This window comes from Vanellus vanellus (assembly GCF_965231255.1).
Source record: "Vanellus vanellus genome assembly, chromosome: 23".
Taxonomy (NCBI): Eukaryota; Metazoa; Chordata; class Aves; order Charadriiformes; family Charadriidae; genus Vanellus; species Vanellus vanellus.
The window spans coordinates 4,364,875-4,391,942 of record NC_138928.1 but is presented as its reverse complement, the minus strand read 5'-3'; the positions used below and the strand labels follow the sequence as shown (position 1 = coordinate 4,391,942).

Here is a 27,068-nt window from a genome sequence, read left to right as displayed (position 1 = left end):
CACTGGCATAGCCCATGCTGGAGGGGGTTGCCCCGTGAATAGGGTGGGATGTGGGGGGCACGTGTTGTGCCAGATGGGCTCCTCCATCGCCGGGGGTCAGAGCAGGCAGCAGTGGGCTCTGCCGGTCCTCTCCCCGCTCCTGCGCTTCGTGGTTACGGGCATTCCCGCCACGCAAGCGCAGGCTGCCCTGCCACGGGCGCTGAGGGGCATCATCGGGTTCAGCAACGCCCGCAGCCCCCAACGGCACTTTCCAGCAGAAACACTTGCAGGGAAGCAGCGGTTGCACCCTTTCACCCTAAATCAGAGCATCAACCAGAGCCCTGCGCGGTGCGGGGCAGAGGAGAGCTTGGGGTGGCAGCGGAGGTCCCGTGTCCTCCCCGTGCGGAGGCTCATGAGCCAACCCTGGCTGGAGCCCGAAAACACTCCGCTGCCTCTTGGCTCTAGAGATTTCAAGCACCGGCCGCCTCCAGGGGCTTCGTGTTCGCTCCTCTCTTCTGTTTAACATCCACTTCGTTATTTATTTTGCTAGGAAGGGAAGAGGAGGTGAAACATCCTTCCCCGGGGAGCGCGGTGCTGGCCGGGCAAGAGCGGAGCCCCCGTTGTGGTCACCGCCCTCCGCGGGTTTTGGTCGGGGGCCAGGGAGCGGTTCCCAGTCCGGCCGTTTGGCCTCTCCGCTCGCGCAGCCGAATTCTGCAAAAAGCTGGGTTTGGGAGGCTGCGCAGCGCCGGGCGCTGCGGAGAGGTTCGGAGGGACCTGCGGGTCTGTTCGAGGGGGCTGAGGCTGATGGTGGTTATGAGAGTGGAGCGCGATGCCCGGGTCCCCATCGCCGTGCCCCGTTTCTTGCTTGCTGAAGCAGCCCGGGCTGGTCGGTGCTGGGGAATGGCAACGGGAGCCGGTGAGCAACGGGTGCTCCCGGCTGTCCTGGGCCACGCGCGGTTCCTGAACCAGAGTTTGGGGACAGGATGCCATGGCCCTCAGAGGGGGAGAGAGCAGGGTGCTGCCGGGTACAACCCTCGGGACCAGCCCCGGGAGGCTGGTGCCTCAGAGTCACAGCATGGTCAGGGTTGGAAGGGACTTTGGGAGACGATCGAGTCCGCCCCCCTGCCAAAGCAGGTTCACCAGCAGCAGGGTGCACAGGAACGCATCCAGATGGGTTTGGAATATCTCCAGCCTCGGCTGCCCAGGCTGCTGCGAACTGCCTCTTCCCCCACGGACACGGTGCGGGGCGAGAGGGGCAGCACCCCATCATCTTGTCCCTTCCTTGCCCTTCTCTCTCATCTTTTCCTTTCTGCTTCAAAAAGCCCTAGTTTCGCTGGCGGAGGCTGTCTCTTCCTCAAAGCTGCGCTGGTCCCGAGACCAGCAAGGCACCTCAGAGCCGTGTCCTCGGCACGCCACCGGAGCATCGGCACCGCTGCGCAGCCCGTGCCGCCTCCCGGGGGTTGCGGGTTGAGTCAGCCCCAGCTGCAGGCGCTGGCCCCGCTGCCCCCTCCCCGCTCAGCAGCTTTATTTTGTCCTCGGGGGGAAATACGTGGAGCTCCAGCAATAGCCCCAGCAGCTGCTGCGGGGCCGACCAGCCCTGCCTGCGCTGCCTGCGCTGCCTGCGCTGCCTGGTGGCCATGGGGTCCTTGGAAGGGGGCGGGCGGCAGCAGCAAAATCTTTATTTAACCCGTCTCGTTGCTGAGCCACTTTTTCCACGGCAGAGAGGAAGGGCTGTACCGCTGGCTGCTGCCAGCTAGACCCTCGTTAGCCAACCTTGTGGTAGCCAGCCCAGCCTTAACCCTCGCCTTTCCCCTCCGCCCAGGTGGCCGGCGGTGCAGCATGCCTTTCTCCTGACCCCTCAGCCCGGGAGGAAGAGGTCCTGGTCCCCAGAGAGATGTCCGCCACGCGGGGCAATGGGGAGCACTGGAAATCCCTGGAGTCGGTGGGCATCAGCCGGAAGGAGCTGGCGCTGGCAGAGGCGTTGCAGATGGAGTACGACGCGCTCTCCCGCCTGCGGCAGGACAAGGAGGAGAGCCGGGCCAAGCAGCGGGGGGACCGGCCCCTCATCTCCTGGGACGACCCCGCCGAGAGGAACGGCTGCGACGGCATCAAAGCGGCGCGGGGCCTCTCCGGCTCCGACCCCACGCTCAGCTACAACGTCCCCATGGTGCCCGAAGGTCCCCCCGTGCCCGGACCCCCCGCTGGCCCCAGCCCCCCCCGGCCAGACCCCCAGCCCTGGCTGAAGGGACCCCTGGCTGGGGACTACCTGTACATCTTCGAGGGGTCGGGGGGGGACTTCCTCGGGGAGCCGCTCAACGGCACCTCACCCCACGACGATGGGGGCAGCTCCCCCAAAAAGCTCTCGCCGCCCCCGCTGCCCCCCCGGCACCCCCTCTGGAACTCCTCTGAGGGGAGCCAGCGCTCGGGGAAGGGATCCCCCCCGTCCTCCAAAGGACCCCAGCCCAGGGACATCAACATGTTCTCAGCGGCCCACGAGCGGGCTCACGGCAAGCTGCTCGGCCGCCGCATCTCCGAGGAGGACCCCTACGGCATCGCCGACTACGGCGGCATCAACGACGCCATCACCTGCCTCAACCTGAAGTCCACCTACGAGTCGGAGGTGCTGCGGGAAGCTGCCCGCGGCTGGAAGGAGGGCAGGAGCATCTTCGAGAAGGAATCGAGCGGCAAACCGGTGGCACGGAGCAAGACCATGCCCCCGCAGGTCCCCCCGCGGACGTACGTCTCCCGCTTTGGCAACCGGAAGAATCTGGCACCGAACAAGAACCGCAGGATCTCCATCGACCCGGTAAGAGTTTTCTCTCCCTGCCTTGGAAGTGGGGCTGGGATGGAGCTGAGGTGCTGGGGAGAGCTGGAAACGCAGCGCCGGTGTGCGAACGGTACCGTGGGCGCCTGCAGCTTTGCCGCGTTTCCTTTGCTCCGGGTTGGTTTTATTTGTCCCACCACTGGGGCTCCTCAGGGTCTTGTTTGTGCATCACGGCCGGAGGCATCTGCGCCCTGAGACGCTGTCCCTGGGGGTTAATAAGACCTTTCCAGATTGCCCGTCTCCCCGAGGGGTGCGGGATCACGTAGTCGTGGCCAAAACCCTCCAGGGCAGGTGAACCGGGGCCGGGAAGCCAAGCAGAAGGGCAAGTCCCACCTGGTCACGATCCCGCTGCCGCCAAGCCGGCGGGATGTTCCATGCGCTGCCATCCGAGCGCTGCCTCCTCTCCGCACCCTCGTGCCCAGACACCTCTGGGGCTCGGAGGCCACAGCCTCGGAGGGCACACTGGCCATCGCTGTCACCCCACAGCCAAAGCCCTGTGCCCACAGGAGGGCACGGGCAAGTGCCTTGCCCCATGGCTAGCTCGGCACGTGAGCGCCCTGGAGCTGCCGCTCCGGGCATGCAAGCGCCACCGTCTCCGGAGGCCACGCTGCAGGTGGTGTACAGCGGGCTCGTGTCCTGCCTGCTCGCAAAATGTCACGAGATCCTCCGGAAAGAGCCAGGAGTCTCCTCCCGACAGCCAGGCGATCGCTTTCCTGTTCGGCTCGCAACGTCCTTTCCTATCCCAGCTCCCTTCTTCCCTCTGTCGAGCAGCGAGCGGGATACCTCCCCTCTGCAACGGGGGCGCTGGGGGGCTGCTGGCGCTGCTGCTGTCTCTCTCCTGGGGCTGCTGCATCCCCCGTCCCCGCTGGGGTGCCCATTGCAAGGACAGAGCCCCCCGGCTCTGGTGCGGCTCATCCCGCCTCCGGCAAGAGGAGGAGATAATAACCATAGAAGTCGCCTTCCTCGCAGGGTCCCCCCTCCCCGGGGAGCGAGGGATGCAGCCGGGGACCGCCGGCGGGGGCTACGTAAGTTACGCTCCCCTTTCTTGGTGCCAGAAACTAATTATAAAGAGAGCATTAAAATTGTCTTTAGCGGCTGCTGTGTTCTCTGCCTTTCTCTGCCTCCCGTTAGCTGTTGGCTGGGTTAATTGCTCTGACAGTGGGGCCATTGTTCGCTGAGAAAGAGCGATGGAGGCCCGGGGACCCCCACGCACGGGGGGAGCCTGGCACGGCGGTGCCGCCTGCCCCGGCACCACGGCAGGAGAGCGGCGTGCGGGGCCGGGCACGGGCAGGGCTCTGCTGCAGCACCGCGGTGGGCTGGGGATGGTCCCTGCCCATCCCACAGCATCCTCGGGTCCGTCTCTGCCCATCTATTGTCTCCGCTGGGGAATCTCCCCACGGGGGCTCTTGGAAACCGCCTGGAAATGGCCAGTTTTGTGGGCAGCGAGACCTCGGGTCTCCCTTCTCCCAGCCGTGGGGAAGGTGTCGGTGCAGATGTGGGTGATGTGTCCTGTGGATGGTGCCCGCGTGGCCCAAACCCCTCCTCTGCTGGACCACCTCCCCCCCACGCCACTGCGGAGCCGCCCTCTCCCCAGCCACGGCAACGCCGGGGCGAGCAAAGGCTCTCGGTGCCCGGTGCTGTAACGGGGGGATCCGGCAAACCCCGTCCCGGGCGGGCGGCGGGCTGGAGCTCCCGGGGACGCTGCAGCCCACTGATGGGCTCACGCTCTGCCGCATAGGTTGCCCCCCGACCACACTCCTTCGCCAATGGCTACGAGCTCTTCGAAGTCTCCGAGGAGCGGGATGAGGAGGTGGCTGCTTTCTGCCACATGCTGGACGTGTGAGTACCCGGGTGGAGCTGGAGCATCCCACTGCAAAATGTCCCAAACAGGCATTTGGGGGGGGGGGATGGGGCAAAACCCGAAGCAGGGCAGCACCTCTGACCTGTCCCTGCCTCCGCAGGCTGCGGTCTGGCTACAGCACCAAGGATTATTCCCTCACCGGCTTGGTGTGGAACGCCGTCAACCTCAGCCCCGAGCAGCTGGGCCACGGCGTCAGCCTGAAGGTGACAGTGGTGTGTGACAGCCTGCGGGAACCCCTCACCTTCACCTGCGACTGTAAGTGTCCCACAGCGCCCAGCCGCTCGCCCGTCCCCCCCTCGCAGCAATTTGGGGGGTGACATGAAGCAGGGACAAACCCCGGCAACACCACCTCGGGGGAGGGTCTGGGGTGGGGGATCCCACCACCCCGGGGGCTTAGGATGCTGCTCGCTCTCCCCGCAGGCTCCTCCACCGTGGACCTGCTCATCTACCAGGCGCTGTGCTACACGCACGACGAGCTGCACACCATCGACGTCGAGGACTTCGTGCTCAAGATCTGCGGTTTGGAGGAGTTCCTGCAAAAGTGAGTGTCGGGGAAGAGACGGGAGCGGGGTGGGGATGACAACACAACGCAGGCATCCCGGGGCTCACGCGCTCGGCCGTGCTCGCCCCGTGCGTGGCCTCGGCCGGGTGTGATGGATGGCCGGGGCTGATCCCGGCGTGCACAGCGGGAGCCTCTCCGCTCCGTTTCCTACCTCCGGAGCTGCAGCAGCGATGCTCTTGCCAAAAGCAGCATGTTGGGAGCATCTTTCCCGGTGGCAGGGTATCCGTCAGGCTGACCCCCGCGCGCCTGGAGAAAGGCCTGAAATCCAGGGAGCTGCCAAAAAAGCTCTTTGGAGGAGGATTATTAACAGCCGTGTCACTGAGCGGAGCGGCAAAGCCTGGCTTCTCCCGGCCAGCGGTTTAAATCGCAGGAGAAGGTGGAAAAGGGATAATGCTGGGGGGGGAGTGGGAGTGAGCGGCACGGGCTGGGGATGGGTGATGGGGGCTGAGATCTGCACAGATCCCTCCTGCTCTCCCTGCCTTGCTGCCCTTCCCGGAGGAAGGCTGCGTTGCCAGAGGGGTTTTGGGGTCCGGCAGTTCGTGAGAGCTCTCCGTGGGGGAAATGCACACAGGCACACGCTGTCCTTCCCGGCGGCTCGGTGCAGCGAGCCAGTTCCCGCTGCTGGAGAGCTGCCCTGGGCCGGGCTCTGCCGCGGGAAATCTGCGGGAGCTTTGCCATGGCCTCCAGGAGCTGCCGGTTTGGGCCCTAAAGGGGCGGCTGGGAATTGCTGAGCCCGGAGAGACTGCGTGGCACCCGTGCGGAGGGCGAGCAGAGCCCAGCCTCCGCTCCCGGCTGCCCGGTGCAGCTGCCCGAAGGGGTTATTCCCATCGGTGCTGAGCACTCAGTGCAGCTCAGTGCACGCGTGTGCACGTGTGTGTACCTGTGCTTGCACGAGGAGGAGGTGCAAGCTGTTAACTCACCACGGGTACAGCAGCGTTTCCATACATCTGACCTATGAGGTCAGAGCTATCTGCTCCCTAAGAGGGGAGATTGAGATGAGATAAGAGGAAGAACTTCTTCCCTGTGGGGGCGGTGAGCCCCTGGCGCAGGGTGCCCCGAGGAGCTGTGGCTGCCCCATCCCTGGAGGTGTTCAAGGCCGGGTTGGACGGGGCTGGGAGCAACCTGGGCTGGGGGGAGGTGTCCCTGCCCAGGGCAGGGGGGGGAACGAGATGGTCTTCAAGGTCCCTTCCAGCCCAAACCATTCTGTGATTCCATACAGCAATCCACAGCTGTGAGTGGCTCAGGGCTGCCAGGGAGCACTTGGCTCCATGGATCCAGCCAGCTTGGAGGGCCTTTCCCAAAGGGACAAATCTGCTTTTTTGGCAGGGAACGGCATCCTGGGCACGGAGCGGGACAGCCCGTCCCCGGTGAGCGGTTCCCCGGGAGCCAGTGCGGGCAGGCGCTGCCGTATCACCCGGGGCCCTCAAAGGACCTTTGAGAAAGCCCTGGGACATAAAGCCCTTTTGTCGCCAATCTTTTCTTTCCACATCTTCCCGCGGCAGAGGAGATGCTGGAACTGCCAAAACTCTTCCTGTGGAGCCGGTTGGACCCTTGAGCTCTGCAAACCAGCCCGAGCTCCTGTCACTTGCTGCCCCTTTGCTTTTGGAAGGCGCGAGGAGGGGCAGGACCGGGCAGGGGTGCGCAGGACGCCGGCCCCGTGGGCGCCTTTGCTGCCTGCGCGTGGCTTTTTGGAGGGCACGTGGGAAGGAGGGAAAACAATAGCTTATTCTTTGTGTTTCCTAGCGCAAGCGACCCGGTGCCACCAACGTCCGTTTTGCAGGCGAGGTGGCTGCGGCCGAGCCCCAGCCTGGCCGCGGGGAGACGGGATGGGGCATCCCCGGGTTGAATTTTGGGGTGTCTCATGGGATGGAGAGGGGCCGGGGGCTGAGTGCGTGGTGTGTCCCCCCGCAGCAAGCACGCGCTGGGCAGCCACGAGTACATCCAGCACTGCAGGAAGTTCGACATCGACATTCGCCTGCAGCTGATGAAGAGGAAGGGGGTGCGCAGTGACCTGGCCCGGACGGTGGGTGCCCGGGTGCTGGTGGGGGGGGCGCAGCGTGGGGATGCCCACGTCGCCTCCCTGCTGCGGGAGCACCCGTGCGCGGCCGAGCTACGGCACAGCATCTCTCCATCTCCAGGCGAATGACGACCAGAGCCCCTCCACCCTCAACCACTACATCCACCTGCAGGAGAGACCCATCAAGCAGACCATCAGCAGGTAGGGGGGACGCAGCGGGACCGGCTCCCCCCGTGCTGGGTGCCCACCTGGCTGGGGCTGAGCTCTGCTCCCTGTCCCCCAGGCAGGCCCTCAGTCTCCTCTTTGACACCTTCCATAACGAGGTGGATGCTTTCCTGGCAGCCGAGGTGAGCACCGGGGATGGAGGGGGCATTTTTGGGGCCACCTTGCCTCATCTGCTGTGGATTCTTTCCCCTTTTTGTTAACGGGGTTCTAAGGGTGCATCAGAGAAGGGGAACGGTGTGAAAGGAGGGGAAACTGAGGCACGGGCTGGTGCATCTCCTCGTGCGTGGCGTGTGGGCTGCAGGGAGCAGCCCCTGTCCCCTGGGCTGCCCGGGGGTCCCCCGTCAGCCCCCCCTCTGCCCTCCAGGGAGACTTCCCGCTGAAGGCTGAACGGGTGATCCAGTCGGTTATGGCCATCTGCAACGCCCTGGCTGCCGTGGAGTCCCAGGAGATCACAGCAGCCCTCAACCAGATGCCCCCCTGTCCCTCCCGCATGCAGCCCAAAATCCAGAAGGTGGGTGATGGGCGCCGGGGGGGTAGGGGAGGAACTGGTCCCCGTGGGGTGCGGGACCTGGGGGGCTCAACCGGGAGGCGCAGAGGTGGGGAAGCACATTTTCACATCGGACTTCTTCCCCTCTTTCCTCCCACTGTACCACGTGGAAAATTCCTCAGTAGCTGGGAGCAGGCAGCTGCCTGGCCGTGCTGCCCGCTCCCGCGGCCGAGGAGCCCGGGCTGCTGACGTAAAGCGGCCGGCTTGGCGAGCTGCTCCCCGCCGCCAGCGCGGGGCTGATTCTGATGTTGCTCTTGTGGTTTCTTTCTTTTTTTCCTCAACAGGATCCAAATGTTCTGGCCAAGAGGGAAAATCGAGGTATTTCTGTTCTTCTCCTCCCCTTCTGGGCTCAAGTTCTCGGTGCTTTTAATCTTCAGAAACCCCTCCCCCTCAATTATTAAGGCCAAAAATGTGTTTGAAACTGTTCTGGTTGAGAAAAGCGGGTTTCTGGAGGCAATGGCTGTTGTTCCTCCCCACGAACTCAGCAAAATGAGAAGCCTAAAATTCTCCCTCTCCCCGCTCTGTCCCAGGGGAGCCGTGCCCGTGGTCAAGCCCTGGGGTCCCTCCGGTGTCCCGACGCCAGCCCAGAGGGACGCTGTGGGGCACAGCGGGGCCGGCAGCCGCCCCAACTCACCCCTCTCCCACCTCCCCTTCAGAGAGGATCGTGGAGAGCCTGACAGCCGCCATCCTCGACCTGGTTGAGCTCTACTGCAGCACCTTCAACGCCGACTTCCAGACGGCGGTGCACGGGAGCCGGGAGCACGGCGTGGCGCAGGAGGCTCGCCTGCTCTCCTGCCCGCTCTCCTTCACCGTCTACGCCACCCACCGCATCCCCATCACCTGGGCTGCCAGGTAAGGGCAGCTCCCGGGACCATCCTGGGGCTCAGACCTGTGTTAAATACACCCTCGCAGGGGTGTCCCTCTCCTGGGTGGCTGAGGAGTGTGTCCCTGTCCCAGACATTCAGCAGGCACGGAGGCAATAAGAGCTGACCCACCCCAAGCCTCGTAAAGGGCAGGAATATGGGGATGCTGATGCTCGATGGGTCATGAGGGATGCTCGGAGCCAGCTGATGGTGGAGCCTCTGGCTGGGACGGGCTCTGCCAGTGCTCTCCCACCCCAACCTCACAAATCCCTGGGCTGCAGCATCGCTCCTGGCCTCGCCGCCACCCCGGGGATGTGACAGATGGCCCCGATGCAGCGGGGCCGGGCTGCCCTCACCCCACATCGGCGGCGTGCTCCTTTGTTAGGTGCCTTGGTGCCTGTACCCGCTTTCGGCCCCACGTGGGGGGACGGTGGGGGTCCGGGCAGGCGGCAGGAGCCCACCGTGGGGAGGGCGTGCGAGGCAGCGGCGCTGGCAGCAGCCGCCCCGCCGGGGACCCCTCGCTTTTGTCCTGTCCTTAATGTATTCCCCCTGGTGACTGGCTCCGAACAAAGCGGGTAGCCTGGGAAATGCCGGCATCCCCTGACCTCCGGCGCCCCGCAGCCCTCCCCGGATTGTCGCTCGGCACCTGCCACATGGCAGGGCCCCCCCGGCAGCCCCCCGTGTGACGGTATGTGCGGTGGCATATGGTTATGGGGGCTCCCGGCTCTGCGCCTCCTCCCCAGCCCAGCCCCCTTCCCAAGCCCAGCGTGGGGCTGCACATCCATCCACCCACCCCAGTGGCATGGGGTTTGCCCCATGGTGGGGTGAACGCCTGCGTGCCGGCTCCCCTACCCCAGGCAAAGCCCCCCCCACCCCCCTCCCAACTCACGGCTCCCTCTGCTCCCCTTACAGCTATGAAGATTTCTACCTCTCCTGCTCCCTCAGCCACGGCGGCAAGGAGCTGTGCAGCCCCCTGCTCACCAGGAAAGCCCACGTCTACAAATACCTCTTCCACCTCATCATATGGGACCAGCAGTAAGGCAGAACCCCAGCCGTGGGGTGGGCAGGGGCTGCCTGGTGCCATCCCCTCCTCCTCCTCCTCCTCCTCCCCTGCTCCAGTGGCTCCTCTCTGTGCCTCTCCCCGTTTTTCGGGTGTCGGAAGCTCTTGTGTCATCCCCGGGAATAGCACCGTCCCAGTGCCAGCCCTGCCCTCCCCGGACTTGCGTGTTTGCACCCAGGAAAGGGGATCTGCTCCAAAAATAGCCCCGGGAGCAGGCAGGGAGGCTGTGCCGAGCCCTCACCACGCCTGGCATTCGCAGCAGCCCCGGGAGGTGGGGATAGGACAGGATAATTTTAGAAGGCGCCGGTGCCCCCCAAGGACAGGCGCCGAGCGGCCGGCGGGGAGCAGAGTCGTGCCGGTCCCCTCCACGGGGCAATCCCCTGCCCGTGCCCACCCGCGGGTGGGATGTAGCTGCCACCCTGGGCTCCCCGGGCGCATCAGAGAGGAGCCGCAGCCCCGGGGTCCCACGCAGCCCCCCCCGGTCGCGGACGAGGTCAGTGTGCGGTGGGGGCCCTCCGTGGTGGCCCCCCTGCCCCGCGGTCACCTTGCCAGGATGGAGAGCAGCAAGGCTCCCCGGTGCCAGGAGAGGATGGGGGTACACGAGCGGTCAGCTCTCCCCGAACCCAGCTGCCTCCTACGGGGTGTCTGCCCATGATGTGGGACCTCCATCCCGGGCCAGGGGGCACGTGGCACCCCCAGTGCCAGCGTCAAAGGCGTCTGTTGGGTTGGGCTCTCCTGGGGCACGCTTGGCATCCCAAGGCGGGGGGCTGGCCGGTGCCACGGGGTGCTGGCAGCGCCCACCCCCGGCACGGCTGAGCCGCTGACTGCTCTCTTGCAGGATCTGCTTCCCCGTCCAGGTGAACCGTCTGCCGCGAGAGACATTGCTCAGCGTCACACTCTTCGCCGTGCCCGTCCCACCCCCGGGGAGCTCCTCCGACGCCAACAAGCAGCGGCGGGTCCCTGAGGCCCTGGGTTGGGTGACCACCCCCCTCTTCAACTTCAGGCAGTACGTGGGGCGTCCTGCCGCGATGGGCATGGCGAGGGACCATGCCAGCATCCTCGAAGTGGGGCAGGAGGGTGCCCAGCGCCTTGGCTCAGCATCGCTGCAGCGGTGCCACCCCCTGCCCCGTCAGAGCAGCCCCCAGTGCCAGGCTCTCACCCCTCCTTCTCCTCCAGGGTCCTGACCTGTGGGCGAAAGCTCCTGGGCTTGTGGCCGGCGACCCAGGACAACTCCAGAGCCAGGTCGAGCGCCCCCAACTTCAACCAGCCCGACAGCGTCATCCTGCAGGTATGTCCTGGCAGTGGGGGGGGCCCGGGGGACACACATGCACCGAGTCCCACGTGTGGACCCCGCTCACCCTCTGCCTCTGCCCCAGATTGACTTCCCCACCTCTGCCTTCGAGGTGAAGTTCACCAGCCCGCCGGCCGCCGAGTTCAGCCCCAAGTACGAGTTCGGCAGCCTGGGGGAGGAGGACCAGCGCAAGCTGCGGGAGGCGATGCAGAAGAAATCGCTCTACTGGTAAAGCAACCCAGGAAGGGAGGGATGGCATCGCCCTGCCAGGGGGGCTCTGCTGGTACACCCCCAGCACTGCCCCGGCACTCACAGCGGGTGTCTGAGGGTCTGACCCTGCCTCTGGCTGCCGGCAGCGGGGGCTGAGGCTGGAGCCTGGCGTTTGGCGGAGCTGCCTGCCCGCTGTTGCCTGTCTTCGCCCCTCCTGTGGTCTGCCCTCCCGACTGCCCCTCTCTGCGGAGGGTCTCTCCAGCCATGTTCCCCCCAGCCGGGACAGCTGCCTGGCCCCTTGTCCAGCCTGGCGTGGCCGAGACGGTCCGAGTCCTCCGGCGCTGGCTATAAACGGCAGGATCAGGTGTCGACAGCCGCGCCAGGATCCGCTGTGCAGGAGAGTGCTGACGCTCCTTGCGAAACGCCTGGGGTGCACGGCCAGCCCGGCCGGCTCGGGGGTCCCCGGGCAGGGGGACAGACAGGGCCATCCCTGCAGCAGCTCAGTCCCCCCTGTGCACGGATGCTCGGGTCCCGGCTGTCCCTTGGGGAATGAGCGTGGGGACGGGGGGAGCTCTGAGCATCCAGCAGCACCGCGCAGACCTGTCTGCTGAACATGTCCCAGCCTGGGGGGATGCAGGCAGGATCCTGCTCTACATCAACTCCGCTTTTTCATGGGCAGAGCCGTGGTGGGGCAGCAGGGAGGGCTCGGAAGGGTTTATCGGTGTCCTGTGCACTGTGCGCGATGGGGGCAGAGGGATGCCCTGTCCCCAACCTGCCAGCCCCATCCCATCCATGCCAGCCCCTCCCTTGCCCCGAGCCTGAGCCGTGCCCTCATCCCTCCGCTGCCGTAGGCTGATGGACGCCGATCGCAAGCGGCTGTGGGAGAAGCGCTACTACTGCCACGCGGCGCCCGGCGCCCTGCCCATGCTGCTGGCCAGTGCGCCCAGTTGGGAGTGGGCCTGCCTGCCCGACATCTACGCCCTGCTCAGCCAGTGGACCTACATGAGCCACCAGGATGCCCTGGGGCTCCTGCATGCCACGTAAGCCACCGGTGTGGCGGCGGGTGCCGCAGGGATGCATGCTCTGGCACTGCTGCCCTCCCCGTGGTGAGAATGTAGGGGCGGGGGGGTGATGCTGAGGATGCTGTCCCCATGGTGCCTGTCCTGGTCACAGGTTCCCGGATCAGGAGGTGAGGAGGACGGCCGTGCAGTGGATCGACTCCATCTCTGACACTGAGCTGCTGGACTACCTGCCCCAGCTGGTCCAGGTGCGTGGTGGGACCAGGATGTGGCGTGGGGTGCATGCCAGGACCAGGATGTGGTGTGGGGCGCATGCCGATCGCGCTGTACCCCAAAACTGTCCCCCCTCCAGGCCCTGAAGTACGAGTGCTATCTGGACAGCCCACTGGTGCGCTTCCTCATGAAGCGAGCGATCTGCGACCTGAAGATCACCCACTACTTCTTCTGGTGGGTTTAGGGGGGGGCGGGAGCGGTGGGGGGAGGGGAGCACACCCAGGGGCTCTCCTGACCCCCCGTGCCCCTGCTCCAAGCAGGCTGCTGAAGGACGGCCTCAAGGACTCCCAGTTCAGCATCCGCTACCAGTACCTGCTGGCAGCTCTGCTCTGCTGCTGCGGGAAGGGGCTGCGGGAGGAGTTTGACCGGCAGTGCCTGCTCGTCAGCACGCTGGCCAGGCTGGCCCAGCAAGTGCGGGATGCCGCCCCGTCCGCACGCCAGGTGGGTGCCGGGACGGTGGGAGAGGGGTGCAGGGGGGGTGCCGGTCTGTGTCTCAGCGCCCCCATGCCATGCCCACCCCGCAGGGCATCCTCCGCGAGGGGCTGGAGGACGTGAAGCAGTTCTTCAAGGCGAACGGGTCGTGCCGGCTGCCGCTCAGCCCCAGCCTGCTGGTGAAGGGCATCGTGCCCCGGGTGAGTGCTGGAGCCGGGGGCGTCGGGGGGCTCCTCTGCCCGCACCCCGCTCGCCCTGACAGGCTGCGCCTTCCTCCCCGCGGCAGGACTGCTCCTATTTCAACTCCAACGCCGTCCCGCTGAAGCTCTCCTTCCAGAACGTTGATCCCCTCGGGGAAAACATCCGAGTCATCTTCAAGGTGAGCCCGTCCTCCCGGCCATGCCCAAACACCCGCCCGGCGCGGCTGCCCCAGCCCATGTGGGGCTGGCTTGGCTTTGCCCCCGCTGCCCCCCGGTTCTGATGGCTCTCCTGCCGCGGCTCGCAGTGCGGCGATGACCTGCGACAGGACATGCTGACGCTGCAGATGATCCGGATCATGAACAAGATCTGGGTTCAGGAGGGGCTGGACATGCGCATGGTCATCTTCCGCTGCTTCTCCACCGGCCGCGGACGAGGTAACCCAGCATCGGGGTGTCCCCCGGTGGCATCAAGCCCCAGGTTGTGATGTTCTGGGGCTGGTCATGGCACAGGAGATCATGGGGCTCTGCTAGAGAGGAGCTGCTGCAAGTAGCTGTGATCCACCTTTGGGTCTGATCCCACCAGCCCATCTGTAGTAACGTGGCTTTGCAGGCTGTCACTCAACGGTGATGGCTGGGGAGCGCCTGGGTTGGTGGCAAAGGGGGGCTGGGGTCTCGGTGCTCTCTGGGCAGGATGGATGGATCTTACCCTGCTGTCTCGGCTGCCAGGCATGGTGGAGATGATCCCCAACGCCGAGACCCTACGCAAAATCCAGGTGGAGCACGGCGTGACCGGCTCCTTCAAAGACCGGCCACTGGCGGACTGGCTGCAGAAACACAACCCTGAGGAGGATGAGTATGAGAAGGTGAGGAGGAGCCTGGCCAGGGTCTCTGCTCCTCATATTTCCCTCTCCAGGGATGAGACCCCTCGCTTCCCAACCTCTCCAGTCTTTCTCCGCGCTTGGTGGCTCCATCCCTCCCTCCCTCCCTCCTCCCAGGCCGTGGAGAACTTCATCTACTCCTGCGCCGGCTGCTGCGTGGCCACCTACGTGCTGGGCATCTGCGACCGGCACAATGACAACATCATGCTCAAGACCACTGGCCACATGTTTCACATCGACTTCGGCAGGTTCCTGGGCCATGCACAGATGTTCGGCAACATCAAGAGGTGAAAAATGCCTCTGGCATCTCCTTCCCCTTTGCCTGGGCTCATCCCTGCAAGGCAATTTCGTGGGTGAAGCCCCTTCTCCTTGTCCCGGTGATGGGTGACCCCCAGCTGTGGTGACTTTCTGTCCCTCCCTCCCAGGGACCGGGCGCCGTTCGTCTTCACTTCTGACATGGCATACGTCATCAACGGGGGGGACAAGCCCTCCAGCCGCTTCCATGACTTCGTTGACCTGTGCTGCCAGGCCTACAACCTGATCCGCAAGCACACCCACCTCTTCCTCAACCTGCTGGGGCTGGTGAGAGCCAGGGGGCCACGTGGCCATCCCCCCCCAGGCACAGCAGAGGGATTCTCTTGCCATTGCCTGCCCTCACCCCCTGCCTTGTCTCCCAGATGCTGTCCTGTGGCATCCCCGAGCTCTCCGACCTGGAGGACCTCAAGTATGTCTACGACGCCCTGAGGCCGCAGGACTCTGATGCAGATGCCACCACCTACTTCACCAGGTAGAGGACATGGGTGGGTGATGGGGCAGGAGAGGATGGAGGGAGCCCATGGAGGGAGGCACGGGTACCAGCTTGGCACGCTGACAATTGGGCTCCTTCATGCTGAGCACGTGGTGGCCTCATTGCAGGTTGATCGAGTCCAGCCTGGGCAGCGTGGCCACCAAGCTCAACTTCTTCATCCACAACCTGGCACAGATGAAGTTCACGGGCTCTGATGCCCGCCCGACCCTCTCCTTTGCCCCCCGCACGCACACCATCAAGACGTCCGGCCGGATCCGCGATGTCTTCCTCTGCCGCCACGAGAGGGTCTTCAACCCCAGCAAGGGCTATGTGAGTGGGGATGGTTGGGGACAGGCAAAGGGACAACTGAGGTAGTCCTGACCTGGTGCTGCTCCTTGGCCCTATATGGGCTCAGGGCATCCCAGGGTCCCCATCCCATGTCACAGCCCCATCTCTCTGCAGACCTATGTGGTGAAGGTGCAGCGGGACGGCCCAGGCGAGGTGGTCTTTGTGCAGCGCACCTTCGAGGAGTTCCAGGAGCTGCACAACAAGCTGCGCCTCCTCTTCCCCTCCTCGCTGCTGCCCAGGTACCCCTGCAGACCCCTGGCAGACCCCCAGGGCTCCCCACCGCCCCCTGGGCTTTGCTGAGTGTCCGTCTCCACAGCTTCCCCAGCAGGTTCGTCATCGGACGGTCACGGGGTGAAGCAGTGGCCGAGCGGCGGAAGGAGGAGTTGAACGGCTACATCTGGCACCTCATCCACGCCACCCCCGAGGTGGCAGAGGTACGGAGCTGGGGGGGGTCCCAGCAAGGTGGAGGGGGGCTGTTGCTCCCGAGAAGTGGGGACAGTGCTGGGGACACCGGTGAGGTTAGCTTGGGTGGGAAAGTGCGTGGTGGCCGATGCACCACATAAAACATCGTAGAGTGCACCATGCATGTAAAGCATCGGCAGTTGCACCGTGCACACAAGGCATTGGCACGTGCACCATGCACCGATCCCGAATGGTGGGGGACATGGTCACCACCGTCATGGCTAACGTCACTTCCTCACTCCTCAGTGCGACCTCATCTACACCTTCTTCCACCCTCTGCCACGGGATGAGAAGGCAGCGGGCACCAACCCGACCCCGAAGCCGGCAGGTAGGGGGGCTGGTGGCAGTGCCGGCAGCCGGCTGGCACTGTGCGAGGTGATGGTGGGGGGCTTCTGTCCCACCCTCACCCCTCCTCTCCTCCTCTCCAGACGCCACGTGGGCTCGGCCCCTGGGGAAGGTTGGCGGGGAGGTGAAGCTCTCCATCTCCTACAAGAACAACAAGCTCTTCATCATGGTGATGCACATCCGGGGGCTGGTAGGTGTGCAGCGCCCGGTGGCAGTGGGATGGGGCTACACCCCACTGGTGTGCTCACGGGGTGCCCCCCGCTCTGCCCCACAGCCACCGTTGCAGGATGGCAATGACCCTGACCCCTACGTCAAGACCTACCTGTTGCCTGACCCCCAAAAAACCACCAAGAGGAAAACCAAAGTAGCCCGAAAAACCTGCAACCCCACCTACAATGAGATGGTACCTGGGATGGGGATGGGGATGGGGGTGGAGGGTCTGGTCGGGCTGTGGCTGATGGTCTTGCCCCGTCCTGCCCCGCAGCTGGTCTACGATGGGATCCCCAGGGGGGACCTGCAGCAGCGGGAGCTGCGTCTGAGCGTGCTGAGCGAGGAAGGCTTCTGGGAGAACATCCTCCTCGGGGAGGTCGGCATCCGCCTGCGGGACCTCGACCTGGCCCAGGAGAAGATGGGCTGGTTCGCCCTGGGATCCCGCGGTCACGGCACCCTCTGAGGTTCCACCGCTGGGGCTGGGGACCCACAGCACCGCCGCCACGGCACTGCCCGCCCTGGGATGTGCCCGTAGGGACCGGGCACTGATGGGTGTTGCCGCAGGTGTCTTCTTTTTTAAGTTTACCTTGTGTCAAGGGAGCAATGTGGGGAGGGAGGGGCAGGGAGGACCGGTGGGGCACTTCGGGGTGGGTATTTCTTCCTTTGGGATATCTGTATTTTAATTTTTTTAATAACGAGTAGCGTGCACCGGGGCGGAGAGGAGAGGGGAGGCGTCACGGAGGTTCGCTGTGGGTGCGTGTACCCGCAGAGCCCCGGGTACGGCTCCAGCCAGGAGCTGCCTGCCTGGATCTGGGCAATTCCCATCCAGGGGAATTCGCTCCCAAAGGAGAGCGGTGCGGCGGGGCTGTGCATGGAGCCGGTCCCGTGTAGCTGAACACCCCCAACGCCACGCAAAGGGGACAGCCAGCCACCCTTCCCGTCCCCACACTGGTGGGGACATCCATCTCCTCGTCTGCCATCCGGCCCCGGAGCCGGGGACGCCTGTGCCGGGGTGCGGGCTTGGTGCCTGTGGTGCTTTGTTTACAGCGAGAGCTCCGTAAACGGACGAAATGTTTCTCAGGATCGAGAATAATGAACTTAACCTTTATATTAAAAGTTTTAAATATTGTATCTAGCAGGAGGTGGAGGGAGGGGGGGAGCAGCCTGGCCGGCTGCTGGAGCTGGCACCCTCCTGCGGTCGGGACCCTCCTGCCTGTTACAGGGTGGCGTGAAAATAAAGGAGATGAAACGCACGGGGCGATGCGTGGGCCCTGCCTGCACATCTGCCCGTCACAGAGCCCAGGAGGCCAACTCCTGGCGGGATGGGGACATGGCTCCCTCAGTCCTCAGGCAACGTCCTGTTGGCAAACGCAGGGACCCCGGTCCGCTCCAGCCCATCTGCCTTCGGCCATCGTTACCCCCAGGGCTGATGTAAGTGTGTCCACAAATGGCTGATTAATGGAGGGCCCCGGAGATGCTGGGAGGGCTGGAGCCCCTCTGCTGGGAGGACGGGCTGGGAGAGGTGGGGGGGGGTCAGCCTGGAGGAGAGAAGGCTCCGGGGAGACCTCAGAGCCCCTTCCAGTGCCTAAAGGGGCTCCAGGAGAGCTGGGGAGGGACTCTTGGTCAGAGAGGGGAGCAATAGGACATGGGGTATTGGCTTTAAACCAAAAGAGGGGAGATTTAGATATTAGGAAGAAATTCTTTCCTGTGCGGGCGGTGAGCCCCTGGCGCAGGGTGCCCCGAGAAGCTGTGGCTGCCCCATCCCTGGAGGTGCTCAAGGCCGGGTTGGACGGGGCTGGGAGCAACCTGGGCTGGGGGGAGGTGTCCCTGCCCGGGGCAGGGGGGGGAACTGGGTGGTCTTCAAGGTCCCTTCCAACCCAAACCATTCTGTGAGTCTATGATTAACAACTAAGGGCGGGTTGGCAGCCGGCTGGAGTAGCCCTGCGGCCCCGTGCTGCCGCTGGCGTGCTCCGGGCTGCCTTGGCAGCTGCCCCTGCCCGCCCTGCCCCGGTTCCCCCCGCCTGTCCGGTCCCCCCCGCCCGGGCCCCGCTTCCCCCCGTCGACGCCGCTCTGTTCGCGCCGCCAGAGGGGGCGCTGCCGCGCGGCTCCCGCCGGCTGATGCAATCCCCACGCGAAGGGAGGGGCGGGGCCTTCGGCCTGGCGACGGCCCAGGCGCCCAATGGGCGGCGGCGGCGCGCTGTGACGGTCCGGGGTGGGTCGGCGCCTGCGCGTTGGGGTCGCCCCGCCCCTCGGCACTCGTTGAGGCGCCGCGCTCGCCCCCGTGCCGCCATTTTGTGTCGCCGCCCGCAGCAGGATGGAGCCGAGTACCCGAGGGAAGCCGCCCGCCGCCCCCCGCGTCCGCCGCTCCGCAGCCCCTCGACGGAGCGCCGCTCCGCAGGCCCCACCGCACCGCTGGGAACGCTGAAGAGTCTCCTCTGCTCACCACCGCCGCTCATGGAGCCGAGCGGCCGGGAACGCGGCCTGGGGCGGGCCCGGCTGGGCTTCGCCGCGGCCTGGCCGAAGCTGGCCGGGTCCAGCGCGGCCCCCGCCGGCGCCTCGCCCCAGGCGAGCCCGCCCTTCTCCTGGCTGCGGCTGATGTCGCAGCTCCTCTCCCCGCTGCCCGCTTTGCTGCAGCGGCTGCTGCCCGGCCCCGCGCTGAGCAGTGCCCTCTGCCCCGCCGCCGGGCAGCCGCCCGCCAAGGGCCCGCAGCCGCCGCTGCTGCTGCTCTCGGAGCCGGCCGCCTCGCTGAACTGGGCCGAGGAGACGCTGCCGTGGCCGGAGGAAGCCCTGGAGAAGGAGCGAGAGGGCGGCACGGAGCCCCCGGCGGGCCTCTGGGGAACCGGACTGGTGCGGAGCCTGGTGTCTTTCCCCCTACGGCGTGTGGACTGGTACGTGCTGGGCCCGGAGCAGGGCCAGGGTGGCTCCTCCGGCAAGAGCCATCTGCCTCAGCCCCTGCGAGCCGACGTCCCCGCCGAGACCTGGCGAGGCTGCCCTGCCCGGGGCGGCTTGCCGGAGGTTGAGTTCCTCCGCAGCAAGCGCTTGGCTTTTCTCCAGCGGTGGCATTTGGCGAGCGGTGGCCTGGCCGTGCCAGAGCCGGACCACGGCTATCACAGCCTGGAGGAGGAGCAGCAGCAGCAGCACAAGGGCGTTTGTCGAGAAGGGGTAGAAGGACGGCGGGAGCAGCCGTGCGACGCCGGAGAGTTGGAGCGGCCCGAGGAGCCGAACGAGGAGAGGAGACAAGCTGGAGGTGGTCCCTTGGAGCAGGAGGGGATAAGGGGTTCAGCTGAGAATGGAGCACTTGAGGCGGGAGCCTTGACAGAAGAGGATGATGAGGACTCCGAAATAGGGCAAAACCTTCCAGTTTCAGCCAGACCTGTCTGTGCGAATAAATTAATAGACTATATCATAGGGGGAGCCTCCAGTGGGGAGGAGAGTGTGGATGATGAGGAAGACTGGGATGATGATGATGACGGGTTTGACAGCGAAGGGTTCCCCTCGGATTCAGACGCCGGCAGCCAGGACGGGGAGAGCCTTCATCTCTGGAATTCGTTCTACAGTTTGGATCCGTACAACCCTCAGAACTTCACAGCCACCATTCAGACATCTTCCAGCGATCCGGGAAAGGATATGTCGGATGTGGAGGAGGAGGAAGATTCTTCGTGGGCAGAGGAGTCCTCAGACTCTCCTCACGATAGTTCTGAAGAGGAGGACGAGTGGGACTGTAGCAGTGTGGATGAGGCAGAAAGCTTGAAACTTTGGAACTCGTTCTGTACCTCAGATGATCCATATAATCCTTTAAATTTCAAGGCAGCCTTTCAAACAGCAGAGAAAAAAGGGACGCCTGGTTTAAAAGGAGCAGAGAGGCCGAGTTTGGTCGCTTCGGAGCCTAGCCACTTAACTGTCTGTCGGGTGCAGCTGGAAAAACGTAACTGTGGGGTCACTGACTTTGTGCAGCATGGCATTCTTTCTGGTGAGAAATGTAGAAGTACCAAGCGGAAAAAGGTATATACTTCGTTTATGTTTTTCTGTTTTGTGGATACTTAAAAAAAAAAAAAAAAGAAAAACAACAAACCCACATTGCATGAAGTGGTACGTGAGTGGGTGAGGTCACTGGTGCTGGAATTCCAGCCACGGTGGTAGGCAGATCATGCCCCCATGAGCTTATGGTCTAATTATTTGATTGAAATGCCGTGCCTCATCCTTGACACGTGATGGTAGATTTTGTAATTCAGTGACACAGGGCAGATAACGTCTTTAAACTTTTTTTCTAGTTTCCATTCTGTATTTGTGTCATAACGTAGTTTTCGTCATCAGAGAAACGGATAAGAACTGCGACATAAACTTTCCTCTGGAAAGGACCCGTTTCTGTTATTCATAATGTTGATGAAGTATTTTAGGATCTTTGGGGTGTGCATAGTGTAATTGAGATGTAAAGTATTGTAAACATTTTAGGACTTGTGACAAGTCTGCTTGAGTTACAAACATCTTTTGGAGTAGGAAGAACTCTTCTGTTGTGGGTTAGCACATGCTACAGTAAGCCACTGAGGTTTCAAAAGAGAGTATAGTAGTACTCCTGTTTCCATTTAAGAGACTTATACTTCATCAGTCGTTTATTAAAAGGATGTAATCTGGAACTGGGCTTTTGAGCACAAACTGGAAGTGTAATGTGTTTATGAGGAGTTAGTACATTAAACAAACTTCTTAATACATGTGCTATGATCCAGGTAAATAATAAGCAACAAATTCCTCTTCTCATGAGTTTTATGATACTGCAGATGTACAAGATGGCTTTTCAGGTGTAATGTCTGAGTCTTGCCTGATAGAGCAAACATTTGTATGAGTTGTGATACCAAGTCCCAGGGTAATACACTAATGTAACAAGCTATCAAAATAGGAAAGGTGGAAAATGCTTGCTTTAGCGTTCAAATAGTGGAGAGATTTGTTTGCTCCTTTAATTGAGAGCCTGACTTGGAAGTAACTTCATACCTGGTTTTGCTAGGGCAAGTGGCATGTAATGGTTTACACAGGATCAACTGTTATATATTACTCTAAATGGAAAACGCTCAAAGGTAAACAGTTTCTACAAGAAGTCCTTTGTAACTGATAGCATCTGTCTGAAATGCTGCAAGGTAGCACTGATGAGCCCTGCTATAACGTCATACTGCTGTGACCTAAAATCCTGTTGCATGTCAGGGATGTAGACTTAACAGTAGTAATTTTTTTAACTAATTTATTGTTTGAGTTTGTGTAATCTATTGACATGGTGAAAGAACAATGATCTAGATGCAATACTTAGGATGATGCTACAAAATCCAGTAATTGTACCCAGGGGTGTCTCAGACTGATGTAAAAAGGATGTAAGGTAGGAACTCGCAAAGGGATAGGCTGATGTAACAGCTCCGTGTGCTTGAAAGCACATACTTAATTAGGCCCCGCTGCAAAACAGCAGAGATTGCTGAGCAGTGGCTAAGGTGTTCCCGGGCAATCTTCATGTCGTTTATCTTGCTCAAGGCTATTTCCTATCTGGCATCCTGCAAACAAACAGGAGCAATATTTGTGTTGGTAAGGCATAAAACCTGAGGGCGTTTTGTTTCACTTACAAGTTAGCGAATGCATTGACACTATGTGAGGATGTGTGGGGTCAGATGCTCCTGCTTTCGCAGAGAACTCCGCAGTAATTTGGGATTGCTGCACTAGAATTGGGTGCCTTCTGGAGTTTGCTTTCACACAGTCTCTTGTGGCTCTGTGTCCTCAACTGCTGATTATTACTGTAGGTCATCTCTTCCATAACTGTTACCTTCATGTTTTCTGCGAAGGTTGGAAGATGGCTCTACCACGAAAAGCAATCTCACCCTACACTCCTCATTGTGTTAGCGCGAACTGGGTGTGAAACTCTAGTGTTCTGGGTTAGCAAAACATAAGGATGGATCAGCAAGTAAACTCCCCCCAACTTTCTTCCTGACCTTCCAGAAGTGGCTGTCCTGCAGCAAATTCAATGGAGTCCTCTGTAACAACAGTGTTTGGTTTATCTTCAAGAATTGGTCCTAGTCTGAGAGCCGCTGGATGCTGTGACAGCTAGCTAGGTTGTCCTTCAGTTTTGTGCCTTTTGGGCAGCTAAATGAAAAGCAATACATAATTCAGTAGGAGCCTGAAATATCTGGCTTTTGTTTATTGCTCTATAACAGAAAAACTTAAATCTTTAGTGTAGCAGTAGTCTAAACGCTGTCAAGTTTAGATCCTGAGCCTGTAAGTTTATTTGTTTTCTTAAAATAGTTTAATAATTCTTTAAAATAGCAGAAAGTGAAAGTTTTCATATGTGTTTTAAAGTGCCATGACTTTGACTTCATTCTGTTGCATGAACTTAAATAGCCTGGAATTTGATACCAGCTGTAAATAGATGGTTTGTTCCAGTCACCTAGTGATGAGTGTTGCTTCCTTATATGTAGCGTAGTGTGATTTCTTTTCCCAGTGCTGAAGTATGGGCTGACTCACATGATTACTTATTCCACAGAACAATGATTCTCCCTTTTCTTATTATGTAAGCTTCAGTAATCAGAGGTGTTGCCTGGTAGCATATTTCTTGTCTTAAGTGAGCGTCCTGGCATGTCCCACTGAGTAACCTGCTTGAACTGTACATGTGTAAGGTTATAACCCAGTACTGATGTCAGGGGTGTGTTACTTCACAGGGAACATTGTGTGATCTCCCGTTAGCCTAAAGATCCCTCTTAGGCCACAGTTTAGAAACTCCGTAGTAGTTTGAGCACTACTTCTTGTAGAGGGAGAGGTTAGCAACCGGTTGCTTTTAAAGGTAAGAGGCGACATACACACTGGCCTAGGTGGTGCAGAGACCTAGCGTGAACTGGTAGCGTGTCTGAGGCTTTTTGCTATTTTGGGCATTCAGTAACCTCTGTTAAAATAGTACGTGCAAATAAAAACTAAAGTCCTTTTGCCCTGAGTGTTTGGTTAATGCTTTACTAAATGACTTTGTCTTTTCCAGGTTACCTTCCTTGAAAAAGTTACTGAGTATTACATAAGCAGCGAGGAGGATCGTAAAGGACCCTGGGAAGAGCTTGCACGAGATGGATGCAGGTTCCAGAAACGTATCCAAGAAACAGAAGAAGCCATAGGATACTGCTTCACCACAGAGCATAGACAAAGAGTATTTAATAGACTCCAAGAAACCTACTACAAGAGGGTTGACCTCTTCTAGCACCTTAAAAGATCTGTAGTTGTGTGACCCTAAGCGCTCATGAATATCTTCAAAGCAAGAAGTGGCAGCTGCATGTGCTATTTTGAAATGGGGAGAGAAGTGGGATTTTAACAATTTTTTTTCCCAGTTCAATATTCAGCCAACAAATATACCTGTGTGTCCCATTTTGGTATCCAGACAAAATCTTTTGAGTATCATCAAGGGGTAAGGGTGGTATAATTGCATTCCTTTTAAGTAACACTTGAGAAACAGACTGCTTTAGGTTAAATCCATTCCAAAAATGCCTTGTCTGCCGTATGTGGAGAAGTGGTGACTATTAAGTTGGATTTTTGCACTTTGAAAAAGCAAAACCTATTTTGAAGGAAATATTTATGGGGCTCAGAACCTAGTTATTGCAGTTTTGATTTAAAGTTTCTAGACGTATGTGCTACTTCCTTGTGGTTTTCTGTTTTCTCTAACTTGTACAAAGGTCTCCAAATTTTGTTAGCTAATAACATTAATGTTATTGTGCAAAGCAGATAGTTTATTCCTTTCTTTTAACATCGCAGTTTTGCATGTAATCTAATGTTTGAGTGTTTATGTAACGCTTTGGTGTCTTAATATTTCAGTCTAGCACACTGGGGGATTCAGGGGAACTCTGGTGCACTACGAGCCCTTTGGTTTGTCTTTATTTAAATAAATACCTTCACCCAGTACTGTTCCAAAGGGTGTTGGCTGCTTGTGCACCAAACCTCTTTGCTTTCAGGGCAATGAAAGGCTTCATCCTGATCAATAATTAAAGCTTCAAGGTGTGTATCAAGGCTGTGGCTGATAGTTTGGATTTAGGTAGCCACACACAGGGACCTAGGCCCTAGTTCTTTAGCTAATCTTAGACTAACTTTGCTGTAATTGATTCTGCTTTCTGGAGATGGATTGAAGTGGAAGATTCTACACATTTCTTGTATCCGATGTGCTTGTTTTGGTACTTTTAAGGAGAATTACCTTTGACTTATGGAAATCTAATGCTACAGATTGCTGTGTTCTTTACCAAAAGCCAGTATTAATACCTCTACGCGTCTGCACTTTTGTTTATCTGGTACCAAAATAACATTTCACGTTTAGGGACTGAAAGTTGAGGTCCTCGGTGGAAGAAAAACACTCCTTATTTATGTTTCTAACTTAAAATGTTTAATTGTTGTTTCAATCAAAAATAAAAAAGCAGCACCATTTTGATATGTGTTTGGACCTGAAGGGTGTTGTGTGGCTGGTATCCAAGCAGGTATGAGGTCACGCAATGGAATAAATACCGAACATCACAGAATTTGTATCTGTTTGCACAAAGTTGCGTGAATAAATTATTTTTTACTTGATTCATTCAGCTGACTAGAATTATTTCCCTTTTTTGAAGGGAGAAACCTAAAACCTTCAGATTTGTCATCTCAATGACTTAATTTTAAATTTGAAAGAAGATTACGGATACAGAAGAGCTTCACGGCACTTTACTGAATTTTCTGCTTTATCGTGCTACCTTTTTGGTCATTACTTTTAATTCTGTCTCAAATTTAAGAGTTTTTGAGTTTATTCTTATTGCATGATGTTCTTTGAATTTAAAAATTCCCTTTCTCTGCTACAACTTAGAAGCATTACAATTATGAAATTTAGAGGGTTAACTGTGAACTACAGTAGAGTTGTCATGTAAACTTAAAATACAACTGAAACTCAAGCAGCTTTACAGACTGGCTACTCGGAAGCAATGCAGCAATGTTATTTTTTGTCCCCATGGCATAAAAAGAAATATGGATTCTCCTTTCCTACAAAAGATAATTTTAGTTGTGAAATCATAATTCTAATCATGCCCTCAAATCCTGTCAAATAATTTTTAGGATTTTGTTTTCCTGTATCGTTTGATAACAGGTGTTCTGCTATTTAGTTTAAGAAAAAGCATGCAGGATGATAAATGTAGGATTACATGTTGACTTATGATCCAAGTGTGACTGATAAGTAAAAATGCTGTTCATTGCTCTTGGTAAAATATACTATGGTCATTTTTCCATGACTCTCCTAGTTTCTTCAATCTTGGAGAACTTCTTGGTGCTTCAGTTACTCTGGACAACTCACTTGGTTTACTGGTGCTTGTAAGGAAACTTTAGCCTGGTGTGAATTAACACCTGCAAATTCTCACCCACTGTTTGCAGAGGCTTGGAAAAGGCTACAGCTGGAAACAAACAGAATTGACAAATTGGATGTAAACTAGATTAAAAACTACTTCCAAAGTGCTTCTAACATTTGAGAAGTTGTTTTTTTTTTTTCCCAACCTGCAGTGTATCGAGTGCTGTGTTATAACGCTGCTGATTCTCACTGAAATGTACCTGCTTGGGTAAGCTTTTCTGCCTCTCGTGTTTTCAAAGTATCCAGGGGAAGGTGATAGGAAATTAACACTAAATTCATCACCATAAAAACAAGCTAAGCTTGGTTGTCACCGTTTTACCTATAACATATCTTAAAATGGTCATACAGAGTGTGTATATGCGTAAGTGCTTTGAGTGAGACAGTAAAAATAACACTTGTTGAACTTTAAATCAAAACTGTAATTATCAGATTTTATTTTTGTATAATTTAGAGAAAGCTAGAAAATCTTCAACATTGGCTTTATACAGATTTTAATTGATTTGTGTCAAGTTTGGGTTTTTATATCTAAAGTTATATTTCTGTACATAATAAGACTATTCAGAACTAATCTGTAAATTGTAATAAAGATATTTGCAAGATAATGCCAAATTGGTTTTCTTTGCAAGAACTTATGGGAGACATCAGGTAACTGCGGAAGCACGAGTCGTGTGTGAGAACATTCAGTATTTTTTTTATCACCTTTGGTGTTTCAGAGGCAGTTATGGTAATTTAGAAGCAGTCTTCATCCCTGGGAATTTCCTTTCGAACCAGTAAATGTGTGGTTGTAAGAGCTCCTTTTACTGGTGAAGCTTTTAAACTGAAATGTAAAGTGTGCAAGTGCAATTAGTTTTATTCAAATTAGGTGTTGGCTTGGTCTACACAGAGATGTTAATGGTCTGTTGCCCTAATTGAAGCAGAGTATTGAGATTTGATTGGAGTTTGCTCACTGGTTAGCAGAACTTTAAATATGAATGCTGCATGGTTTTGAAGGTATTTCAGGGGTTTTTTTGAAGTACTTTGAGGCTTTGTGCTGGAACAAATTTGAGGTGTCACCTTGTGAGTAGAAGTGACTCGAAGGTGCCCACCGTCTGATCTCTTCAGTTAGAGAAGAGCCAGAACGCTTCCCTGTGTTTGGCTATGTCATGTTGGCCTATGACGCGGAGAATTATTTTGTTCCCTTGTTTATATTTTAATAAATTGGAGTAAAATGTTTGGGAAGGAGCTGAGAATACGCACGAGTGTAGGAAGGTGGCAATGCCCAGTGACACTGAATCCTGCACAGCATTATCCAGTATAATTATTTTTTAATGAAGGACT

General features: G+C 58.5%; 2 protein-coding genes across 3 annotated transcripts; both read left to right on the top strand.

Annotated features, from left to right (window-relative positions):
- Positions 1-1,869: 1,869 nt before the first annotated feature.
- On the top strand, positions 1,870-17,007 carry PIK3C2B (phosphatidylinositol-4-phosphate 3-kinase catalytic subunit type 2 beta). The gene is made up of 32 exons (XM_082494395.1): positions 1,870-2,785; positions 4,542-4,642; positions 4,765-4,919; positions 5,085-5,205; positions 7,138-7,249; positions 7,365-7,444; positions 7,527-7,590; positions 7,833-7,979; positions 8,300-8,333; positions 8,672-8,867; positions 9,791-9,913; positions 10,777-10,944; positions 11,115-11,226; positions 11,315-11,457; positions 12,291-12,479; positions 12,613-12,706; positions 12,811-12,905; positions 12,992-13,172; positions 13,256-13,363; positions 13,450-13,542; positions 13,669-13,798; positions 14,090-14,226; positions 14,359-14,528; positions 14,667-14,823; positions 14,919-15,028; positions 15,157-15,358; positions 15,491-15,615; positions 15,693-15,810; positions 16,085-16,166; positions 16,267-16,373; positions 16,458-16,586; positions 16,668-17,007. Exons 1-32 carry the CDS (start codon positions 1,874-1,876, stop codon positions 16,854-16,856), a joined length of 4,884 nt encoding a protein of 1,627 aa, XP_082350521.1. The 5' UTR covers positions 1,870-1,873; the 3' UTR covers positions 16,857-17,007.
- A 1,669-nt stretch (positions 17,008-18,676) lies between these two features.
- On the top strand, positions 18,677-26,353 carry PPP1R15B (protein phosphatase 1 regulatory subunit 15B). Of its 2 annotated transcripts, XR_014269985.1 has the most exons (3): positions 18,700-20,395; positions 23,391-23,807; positions 25,904-26,353. XR_014269985.1 is itself a non-coding variant. In XM_082494425.1 (2 exons), exons 1-2 carry the CDS (start codon positions 18,848-18,850, stop codon positions 23,601-23,603), a joined length of 1,761 nt encoding a protein of 586 aa, XP_082350551.1. In that variant the 5' UTR covers positions 18,677-18,847; the 3' UTR covers positions 23,604-26,353. The 2 variants fall into 2 exon arrangements, 1 of the variants encoding a protein (XP_082350551.1); XM_082494425.1 differs by having other exon boundaries at positions 18,677-20,395; positions 23,391-26,353.
- The last annotated feature ends 715 nt before the right edge of the window (positions 26,354-27,068 follow it).